Below are 11,765 nucleotides of genomic sequence, written 5' to 3'. Positions count from 1 at the left end.
AACTGCCTCCTCCTTCCTCCGGAGAGTCACGTGACACCAGCAGGCAAAGAAGCTGCGAACGACTGGGGCTGGGGCTGCGCGAGCCTCATCATCATCACCGCCACGAGCACCGCCACGAGCCCACCACGAGCACCGCAGAGCCAACAGCCACCAACCGCCACCATGGTGTTTTCCTCCCAGATCTTTACTAAATATATATATATATAAATATATATATATATATATATATATATTTATATATATATGATTTAAAAAAATAAATAAATCAATTGAATAAAAAAATAAACAAAATCAATGAAAATCAAAATTGATTTCGAAGCTTCTAATTTTTGTTTTATAATTTCAATATGATGTTTTCATTATTTTCCTCCAAGATCTTTACTAATATATACAGTATATATATTATTGAATTTATTATTTTTTTTTAATTATAGCTTCAATATCAATTTATTTTTTCATTTATTTTTTTTTATAAATAAACTAAATAAATTAAAAACTAAATTGATATTGAAGCTTAATAATGTCAATATATTTTTGTCATTATTTTCCTCCCAGATCTTTACTAAACAAAACAATAAATTAATCAGATAAATATAAAATATAAAATAGTAGTTAAATTGTGTCATGTTTCAGAACCAGGTGGAGAACCGTCACCATGGTGTTTTCTATCCAGATCTTTACTAAAATATATATATACTGTATATATATATATATATATATACAGTATATATACAGTATATACGTATATACATTCTTTTTATTATATTATATTAGGCTTGAAGCTAACTATTGAAGCTTTTAATTTTTTTAAAATAATTTCAATATATTTTTTTCATTATTATTTTCCTCCCAGATCTTTATATATATATATATATATGATTTAAATAAAAATAAACCAATTGAATGAAAAAAAATAAACAAAACAAATGAATATATTTTTTTATTTTAATAATTTCACTATATTTTTGTCATTATAAATTAAACTTATTTTGTTTTTCACAAAATAAATGAAAAACAAAATAATTAATATTTTTAATAATTTAGTCATTAGGTGTGGCTGCTCTCGGCGCCCCCTTCCGGTGATGACCGGAACCGCCTCCTCCTCCTCCCTCCGGAGAGTCACGTGACACCAGCAGGCAAAGAAGCTGCGAACGGCTGTGACTGGGGCTGCGCGAGCCTCATCATCATCACCAACACCACCACAAGCACCACCACGAGCACCGCAGACAGCCGCGCGAGGAGCCAACCGCCACCAACCGCCACCATCATCCGGGTTCTTCAGCGGTTCCAGGAGGAGAGAGCGGAGCGGGGCGCCATGGAGGGCCCCCGTTAAACACGACACGACAAGACACCCAGATTTACCGCCTTTGTTCTCCCTCGACGCCGCGTCGTCTTCTCTCTCCGCGCCGAGGAGCAGCTCTCCCAGGAGGAGGAGGAATGGCGGACCGTGAGGCGTCACCGATCCCGCTGGAGATCCGAGCCCGGCTGGCGGAGCTGGAGCTGGAGCTGTCAGAAGGTAAGATGTTCAGTAAAATGTAAAATGGGCGGCGAAAAATAACCGTTATCTCACCTTCACCATCACCACCTTCATCACCATCATCACCATCATCACCATCCTCCATCCCGCTCCTCCCATCCAGATGTTTGTCATCCAGAGGGACCGGCCCGGCCAGCACTGTGCAGCCGGGAGAGAGTGACTGCAGAGCGGACACACACTGCGGGTTGAGCCGCTGATCTGCTTTGTCTCTCCCTTTTAAAAACACACATACACACACTAAACGCCCCGTTTTAGGTCCGAAAACCAACCGGTTGTTTGACCTTGAGATGTGCACGCACACACACACAATCAGCCTACCTGTGTGCATGTGTGTACGTGTGTGTGTGTGTGTGTGTGTGTGGTTTAATAATAGCATTGCGATGCAGCAGCAGCAGCACAGAGGGCCAGTTTGGCTTCTGATGATCTCTCAGCTTCTCTTGCATCTGTATGTGTGAGTGTGTGTTTCTGGGCCTGCAGAGCAGCTGAGGATGAGGAGGAGGAGGAGGAGGATGCTTGGGAATATTTTTCACCCCCCCACTCCACCTCCACCTCCCTCTCCATCCATGCATCCACCCCTCTTCCTCTCTTTTCCACACACACAAACACTCCCTTTCAATCACAGCCCGCTGCTGCTCCACTATCTCACATAGGAACATGGCATTTTTTCTGCCTTATATAATGGAGATGGCATATTTTATTCATACAGGGCTCAGGGAAAGGCCTACATACACGCGGGGAAGCCTCGATACATGCTGGATGTGAGCCACCCTGTTGCCTGAATATTGTCCCATTTTATTGTGGATTCATTCATTCATTATTATTATTATGGGTGCCTTTTTTTGCTTTGCAGCAGATGTATATATCGTGCGGCTTGAAGGTGAAGATTTCAGCGTCTGTCACTTTTTGTCAGGTCTGCAAAAAACCCTGCAGTGAAAACCTGCCTCACCTGCAGTGATTGTGCAGCTGAAAAAATACAGTCTGGTAGGGAGGATAGATGCAGTTTCAGGGTGTAAAATGTTGAATAATTTAGCATGAAAAGGGGTCAGATTTAGAGACAAGCAGGAATCTGCAGCTTTAAAATCCCCCAAAAAACATCTCACACCTCAACACATAGGGCTGCACGGTTATGGCCAAAATGATAATCACCATTATGTTGATCATAATTATTTATCTTGATTATTCATAGCTTTTAGGGACAACATATTTTTATTGCAATTTCACATTTTAAATAAACAGCTTTCACTTCCATGTTGTGCTAAATTCCAATCATCCAAATCTCAAAATGTTATTGTTTTACTTAGTTATTGTCATTTATAGTGAGTATTTGCGTAAAAACACACAATTCCAATTATTAGGAAATAAATCATTGTATTTTTATTTATTATTTTCTTTGATTAAAAAAATCTTGGCATTAGTAGTTTTAGTTATTTATTATAAGCTGTTTAGAGCTAGTGTTAGGAGGTTAAACTGGTCATAATTCTCTCTGTTATCTATTTAATATTGCTATAAGACATCTCCATCAAACAACTGGATTTATTCAAGCTTCTCATCAAAAAAATACATTTCACAAGATTACATTTGAACGCATCATGATAGCGTTATAATTTGCCATCGCTCAATATTTTAAATATATATTTATTTTTACTGAGTAGAGCTTGAATGCATCATAATGTAGTAGAGCTGCACAATTTGGGCCAAAATGATAATCACCATTATTTTTTATCAATATTGAGATCACAATTATTTATCAAGATTATTCTTTTACATGTTTTTATTGCAATTTCACATTTTAAACAAACAGCTTTCACTTCCATGTTGTGCTAAATTTCAAAAGTCAAAAACTCAAAATGTTCTCCTTTTACTTAGTTATTGTCATTTATAGTGAGTATTTGCATATAAAAACACATTTTAAACACCTCTGTTTGGTACAGATCCCGGCAAAAAGCACACCATAATCATTTTAATGTTTATTAATGAAAATGAGAATAATTATGTAAAAATTATCGTTGCAATTGCAATATCAGTTACCCGACGAACCCGGTACCGGTTCGACAATGTTTGTTTGGCAATGATTTCAATATTTTAGTTACAAAATCAACGCACAAGAAATTGTGTTTTTACTTTATAATATTTTCATATTAAATGTACTTACTTGACTTTGGATTATTTTTTGTCATCTTATTTACATTGTTATTGATCTTATTTGTTATTATCTAAGTTTTACTTGATCATATTTCATTATTATAATAAAACTACTCCATTTGGAGTCAAAATTATACAATTTAGTTGTTGTTTTTATTGATTTTATACTGTGTACAATGGAAGGATATAAATAAACACCTTTAAACACATTTGTTTGGTATAGATCCTGCCCAAAATCCCACCATAATCATTTAAATATGGTTATTAATGAAAATGAATGCAATATCAGTCAAAATAATTGTAATTCGATTTTTTTTTCTTCAAAATTGTGCAGCCTTAAAATGCTAAAAAATCACACTCCAGCTTTTCATTTCCCGTATTTTATATGATAGTAAACTGAATATTGATTATTTGAATATTAAAATTTGGGATTGTCGGTCAGATTGAGTAGAAGATTAATCAGTTAATCGGGAAATAGTTTGCAGGTTCATTGGTAATGGAATTTATTGTTAGTTGGAGCTCTTATTCAGTTTACAATGATATATAACAGACAGAATAAGATCTGATTTAAGTCAATAGATCTTCACTTTATTGCTCTGTTGGGGAGTTAGAGCGACCACGAGGAACTTTAATTTTGTGTTGATTTTGGCGGTCCCTGTGGACAGAAGCGGTAGTGTTTCCGAGCAGGCGATCATGTTCATTTAATGTGGGAAGCCAAAATAATATTCTATTAATTGTGCAGGCGTGCAGCCCTACCTCAACATATCAAACTGCCCCTTTTCCTTCTGATCGGCCTCGTCGCATACAGTATAAAAGCCTTTTATTTTGTCTCACTGCAGTGACACACACACACACACACACACACACACACACACACACTGAGGTAAAACCGTGGCAGCTGCCGGCATACCGGAGCTCCTAATCCAGCCGAGAGTGTTTATCAGAGCAGAACCTGCTGCTGGCAGATGTTATTAATGATGGAAACGGCGGGAGGAAGTGGAAATGTCACGCCCCGAGCGTCAGACAGAATGAAACACTCCAAACATTCAGGTGTGTCGTTAGTGGTGGATCACAGCGGGATGAAGCCGGACAGGCGTCATGACCGTGTGATGGACGTGTCAGTGTGTGTGTTGGTTGAAAACAGGGTGTTTCTGTGTGTCTGCTTATGTGTGTGTGTGTGGTCATTACAAAATAAGAGCATGGTGTGCAGTAGACGAGGCTTCTTTTCAAAGAGGAAGGGAAAGAAAAACAGTCAGATTTACTCACTGGTTTTCAGATTTATATTGGTATAGATCATTCTTTTAAAAAATAGTTGATCGTTTAGTCTCTAAAATGTTCATTAGAGGTGGTAAAAAAATTTATTCTGCTATGTAATGCGATTTTCAAATTGATTTTTTAACCCTAGAATCGATATATTTGCTTCATTTGAGTCTATGTGGAGGTAGAAGGAAGTTTTATTGTTGTAGTCTGAGTAACATGACGTCACATCCGTTCCGTATCCGTCAACCAAAACAAACCTCAGCAAGCCGAAACCAAAGAGTTAAACAAAAATCGCAATAAATTGTAATATTGAATCGCAATACTTATCACCAGCACCCAAGTATCATGATAGTATTGTATCACGGACAGGAAACGTTATTGTATCGCGGCAACGTGGCGGTCGAGCCGGCCGTCACTCTCATCTCCGTGGTCAAACGGGCCGACGTTACAACTGTAGAGCACCCAGATACTGACATTTCTGTTCTCTGTATTGAAACGGCCCCGATGGAGCTAAAGTAAAAGTCCCTAGAAGTGTATGATTCATCTTTTCTCCATGGTCTAGTGGTAAAAAAGATAACAGAAATCATATAAATCGCAATACATATTGAATCGGCACCCAAGTATGTTGATAGTATGGAATCAGGAGATCGGTGAATCATCACAGCCCTAACTAGTACTGTCTAATCTTTAGAGGAAGCGTCCCACAACAGAGAGCTTCTTCTACAGAACGACTACTGACAGGGAAGTAAATCAAGTATTCTCCAACATTAACAAAGTTTTCAATCCACAAAGACCTCTGCTTTCAAACTAAGTGGAGTGTTTGAGGACACGGAGCCGTCACTGTTATTGAAATGCAGAGTAATGAACCTCAGGCAACAATTTCCTGTCAGATTTGACGGCATGAAACTTTTTTATTCTTCGTCTTTGAGAAGACGAGACCGGCGCTCCACCTGTTTATTAGATAAAGTCAGCAATCAGCCCGGCTCTGGAAAGATAAGCCTCTCTCCCGCTCCCTCGCTTAGTGTCGCCTAAATCACATCATCTCCGCCGTATTACTGTGACCTCTAGGCTTTAAGGCGCTGTTCTCAGAGCGTTTCAGAGCGTTTAGCTCGTCGCTGTTAAGCAGAGGGACTCGCAGATGGGACGAACGGAGCTGTCGATGGACTTTAACGTCCTCTTTTTCTGGTTCTGGAGCTGTCAAACTCCAGCGCTGAGATGCCCAGCAGACCTCAAAGTACCCGTTAAAGTCTTACATGATGAAGCTGTAGTACTCTGCGCTGTGTTTAACCTCTTATACCAGGTTCGGCTGCGATGTGTGTTAAAACACCGCCTTTAAAAACGTCATAAAATGCTGTGGTGGTCTCAAACTTTAAATGTACTCCTTTTACTTTGTTATTGTCATATAGTAGGTGTATAGTGGGGGTCTACCTGGCGCGCAACCACCGGCTGTGGCCGCTCCGTCCTCCTTGCGGCGATTAACGCTACCTCATTAACGTTACCTCATTAACGTTATGGTTCCCTTATCATTAGGTTTAAATCTGAAATATTGCCAAATAGGCGCGTTTGCTTTTCGCTTCGACACCAAATCCTCCGCCATCTCTCAGTCTGTCAACTCTCTCTCTCTCATCAACGTGCCTGTTAAAGATGACTCCTGCCGCTCTGAGCTGACTCCTTAAGATGCATTCACTGTCAGATTGAAGCGTCCGTCGTCCGACTATCTACTGATAACATGCCTCAAAAATGAACTAAATGGGTTTTATTTCTGTAAAAAATAAGCAAGACGACGGTGGCGGCGGTGCTTCACCTACTGGTCTGAACTCAGAGCGCCCTCGTCTGCTCAAATTAAGCACTGAGAAAGACGAGAGAATGCAGATCAGTGCTTGTATGACTAGATTTACCTATGATGCCCTGATATCGCAATTCAGTTTTTCGTCTCGACAATGCATATCGTCATGATTTTATATCGCGATATTTCGTGGCATGATATTTCGTCACACCCCTATTATTTGCATAAAAACACCTTTAAACATCTTTGTTTGCTGCAGATCCCGGCAAAAATCACACCTTAATCATTTTAATATGTTTATTAATGAGAATGAGAATAGTTATGTAAAAATGATCATTGCAATTGCAATATCAGTTACCCGACGAACCTGGTACCGCTTCAACAATGTTTGTTTGGCAATGACTTCAATTTTTTAGTTAGTTAGAAATTGTATTTTTACTTTATAATATTTTCATATTAAATGTACATACTTGACTTTGGATTATTTTTTGTTATCTTATTTACATTGTTATTGATCTTATTTGTTATTATCTACTTGATCATATTTCATTATTATAATAAAACTTCTCCATTTGGAGTCAAAATTATACAATTTAGTTTTTGTTTTTTTATTGATTTTATACTGTGGACAATGGTAGAATGTGATGATGCACAGGGTAAATGTCATGGTTAAAGGCTCCATTGTGGTCACATAGCCTCCTGTAGTGGATATCAGGAGGATTTTAGAGACAGATTCCGGGGTAGAGGTAGAAAACCCATTTGGCACACTTTGGGTATCCAAGTGTGCCAAATGGAGAGTCCTGGTCCTATCCTGACTAAAACCTTTGTAGAATCTATGTGCTTTGTGTTATTTATGTCTCTCTTTTTCATCGCCCTCTCCCGGTTTTCTCCCGGGGTCACAATTCTCCCGTATTTCTCCCGATTTATGACAAATTTCCACACTGTTTTTTTCCCTTTTCGTTATCTCAACCTGTTTCTGGCTCTGGACAGCGTCTATAAGTCCTACTGTTTCCACCCGGACGACAATACAGCTACACCAAATGTCGTTTCCCGGCGGAAGAGAGCAGTCTATGCTCATGACACAGCGCAGTTTGAGCTCATGTTTAAGCTGCGCCCGCCGCTGGGTTCAGCGCACATCACAGCGTGCGGCGCCCAAAGTGGGGCTTTGCTCGATGTAGTGAAAAGCTGTTGTGTCGCTACGCAAGCTATTGGAATTAACGGCTTTCAGAGCGCAGTGGTGACGTTGTCGCGTTGTCTGAAAGGACCTTCAGCGAGTGAATTCTCTGAAGTCTTACCTCTCCATAGAGACCAAGATCATGCAGATAGACCTGCTAGTTGTGGAGCTATTCTTCATTGATTTTGGGCATGTCTGTCTAGGCGAACCACACCTTCCAGCACCTTATAGGGATTAAGAGGTTAATGTCCTTTGGAGGGTTTTTTCGGTGAATTGTTTTGCCAAACTGAAGCATTGTCTGTGTGTGTGTGTGTGTGTGTGTGTGTGTGTGTGTGTGTGTGTTTGTGTGAGGTGAAGCTGATTTAAAAGGGAATATCCTCACATGCATATTTCATCAACAAAGTGCTGCTCAGGTGTGAGACTGACGGCACTGTGCTAAATATTTCAGATCTTATCAAAGCTTGTTATTTCCTGTATTGAATATTAAGAGTCACAGAAAGTGATTGTGGTGTTTCAAGTTTCTAGATTTTTCGCCGTGAACCGTGCAGCTCTAGTTTTTCTGTGTTTGTATTCATACATACAACAACATCTGTGGCCTGAGGCGGAACGTTTCAGGTCAGCGTTGTTTTTCTGTATCTGCAATGTTTCACACTGCAAAAAAAACAAAACAGCATATTTACAAGAGATGTTGATGAATAATCTATGATTGATTATTCTGTGTTGTGTTGTTAAAGTTGCTCAATGAATCAATCAGCTGTAAAGCTGCTGTAGAACGTAGCTTCTGTCAGTGAGATGAGGTGTTTATTAGTAATATTACAGTAAATCTGGAGGCATGCAAAGCTGTGAGAAGAATAACAGTATATATATATAGTGTAATTGTGGTATAGTGTCCAGTCAATAAGGATCTATTTAGTGCCACTCTGCAGTTTAGATCTATATCATTGTGAATTGAGTATCTTTAGGTTTTGTCGTTGTTGGTCAAACAAACACAAGACGTCAGACTGGACTGGAGCTGGCGACGGGCATTTTTAGTCATCATTTAGTCATTACAAGAAAAAAGTTGTAATTTAATGAGAATAAAGTCATAATATTTCAAGAAAAAAAAGTCGTAATATTCATAACTTTCATAACTGTCATAACTTTACGAGAGAAAAGGTTATTTCCTCCTCCTGATACTGATGATAATGTGGTGCTGATGAGCCAAAAGATGAAGTATTTGGTTATTAGTGAAACCTAAACTTAAGTATAACTTCACAACATGCTCCACGTTCCTCATTTTCACACTATTTCCCCTCTAAAATAACACGGAAATATTATAAACTTCTGACTTTATTCTCATATTACGACTTATTTTTTCGTAAACTTTTGACTTTATTCTCATATTCTAATTTTTTTTCTCTTAAACTTCAGACTTTATTCTCATAATATTACGACTTTTTTCTCGTAAACTTCTGACTTTATTCTCAGAATATTACGACTTTTTTTTCTCGTAAACCTTTGACTTTATTCTTGTAATATTATGACTTTATTCTCGAAATCTCGGATTAATTTATTTTTTCCTCAGTGTGGCCCTAATATTCCGTCGTAGAAAACAGCATTTTGACACTAAAACATTCGTACTTTGATTAAAATATGAATGTTCAGGTTTGAACACCACTGGAGAAGGTACAGAATGATATAAAAACCTAAAAAACATAACAAACAAATCTCCCTTTAGCCCTTTAATAAAGAGAACCATGTGTGTCTGGTTTAAAATGGGAATGAAAGCAGTGACAGCTCAGTGAGCGGTGCAGCGTCGGTGTGTTATCAGCTGTCAGTCTTTGGTTGGAGATGACGTCTGTTGAGCTTCATCTGACTACAATGAACAGAACTGTTCTGTGGGCTGAGTCTGTGGGTGTGTGGAATAATGGGACTGTTCACATGACAGCACTTAGATCACGGAATGAAAATCAATACCAGGATTTGACCAGACTTAAAGCTGAAGTAGGCAGATTGGAGCAAATATGATTAAAAAAAGTAATTTTTATAAAACGGTCGCTATATCATGACAGTAGTACATGAAACAGGAAACCTGAAAAAAAATCATATACCTCTGGTGTCGTCCGGAGTCCTCCGGTGCTCCTAACGGCATCTGCAAGATTTCACAGACTGGAGGAAAACAAGCAGTCAGAGCTGATCTGAGGTCTGCTGTCCAGCTGCTGTCTACGAGAGCCGGCTGTCAGTCACTCTGAACTCCGACCAAACGGTCAAACTAGGCAGCGCTGTTACGTTAATGCCTATTTCTCTCGTCAAATGTTCTCAGAATCATCTTGTAGTGCACGGTTTAGCTGTAAAATGAGAAAGTTTGTGATGCTACTGCCATGTTGAGATCAGGTTGAAATCTGTTGAAAGAACGCCAAGTTCTGGTCACATGACCGGAGCACAGCCAATAGTAACGCTCTCTCAATTAAATGACCTGTGATTGGTCAAAGTCTCCAGTCAGATTTTTTAAAGCCTGAAAACAGAGCCATGAGGAGGTGCTGAAGTATCTCAGATCACTTGAATTACAAAATGCTGAAAGAATATTATGGAATTTTTGCCCAATGATGCCAAAAATATACTGCCTACCGCCACTTTAACCGTTAAGTCTATAAAATGTGGAAAATCACAGTTTTCTGGAGCACAAAGTGACGCCTTCAAATGTCCAAAACCAAAATATATTCAGTTTATAACGATATCAAACGTTTTTGAAAGACTGAAACAAGCAAATATTTAAAATGTTTGCTTGATAAATGAGCAAAACTGCCTTTTCATGCCCCGATGGTGAAAAACACAAACAAGCAACGTGAAACTCCTGTTTGTTTGAGTCTGTTTGAATGGGATCAGAGTGGCGAGCAGAGAGGCGTCACCAAACAGTGAACCAGCTGGAAATTGAGTCTAATTTTGATAATTGATGAACAGTTAGTGTCATTTATTAAGTGGAGACACCAAACATTCACTCGTTGTAGCGTCACAAAGCAAAGAGCAGGCGGCTCGTTATAGGGCTGCAACATGAGATCACTATCAGTATTGATTGATTGATTAACGGTTTGCTCTATAATGTGTCAAAAATAATGACAAGAACTCATCAGAACCCACGGTCACAACATCAAACTGCTTATTTTATGGCAAAAAAACTCTGAAAAATCATCCTAATGATTAATTATTTATCAAAATCATTATTGATTACGTTTTATGTTGCTCAAAGCAAACAGCTTTTGTGCAAGTATGCAACTTTAAAGACGTAATGGGTATTTAATTTGCTAATTATTTATAGCAGCTGCAACGATAAGTCAATTAATTGATTACAGAAAAATAATCTGCAACAATTTGGATAATTGATTTTCTCGTTTTTAAAGAAAAATGCCAAATATTAGCTGTTTTTTTGCCTTTTGAATACAAAGATTTTCAGCTTTTCTCAGTTTTATTTAGTTGTAAACAGAACATTTTGGGGTTTTGTACTGTTGGTTGGAGAAAATGAGACGTTTGAAGACGTCATCTTGGACTCTGAGGAACTAAAACATAATTGTCAGATTAATCAATAATGGAAGTAATTGCAGTTTAATTGCAGCCTTAATGAACAGATGAATTGATAGTGAAGATAATCAGCTGTATGTGACGTCGTAATGTGTTTCCTCTGGTGGCATCTTAACCCCACTGATGCTGTGGACGTGACACTTGGCTGCCACTGTGTGTGTGTGTGTGTGTGTGTGTGTGTGTGTGTGTGTGTGTGTGTGTGTGTGTGCGTGTGTGTGTGCGTGTGTGTGCGTGTGTGTGCGCGTATGTCTGCTGGAGGTAGATTTGGTTACCATGGTGGCTTTGTGGGTGGACTGGCTGTTTATGATGAT

At 38.8% G+C, this 11,765-nt stretch overlaps 1 protein-coding gene across 3 annotated transcripts in view; it reads left to right on the top strand.

The window, feature by feature from the left end:
- Window positions 1-1,046: 1,046 nt before the first annotated feature.
- Window positions 1,047-11,765, top strand: part of LOC141759270 (disco-interacting protein 2 homolog C-like) — a 60,441-nt gene continuing 49,722 nt past the window's right edge. For 2 of the 3 annotated variants that reach the window (XM_074621175.1, XM_074621173.1), the window contains exon 1: window positions 1,048-1,516. In XM_074621175.1, the coding sequence (XP_074477276.1) occupies window positions 1,438-1,516 (79 nt within the window). In that variant the 5' untranslated portion in view covers window positions 1,048-1,437. Of the gene's footprint in view, window positions 1,517-11,765 lie in introns of all 3 variants that reach the window. The other variant, XM_074621174.1, reaches the window with a different exon arrangement.

Source organism: Sebastes fasciatus, chromosome 21 (genome assembly GCF_043250625.1).
Source record: "Sebastes fasciatus isolate fSebFas1 chromosome 21, fSebFas1.pri, whole genome shotgun sequence".
Classification (NCBI taxonomy): Eukaryota; Metazoa; Chordata; class Actinopteri; order Perciformes; family Sebastidae; genus Sebastes; species Sebastes fasciatus.
Note: the sequence above shows the minus strand (reverse complement) of the source record. Positions and strands in the feature narration are given on the sequence as shown.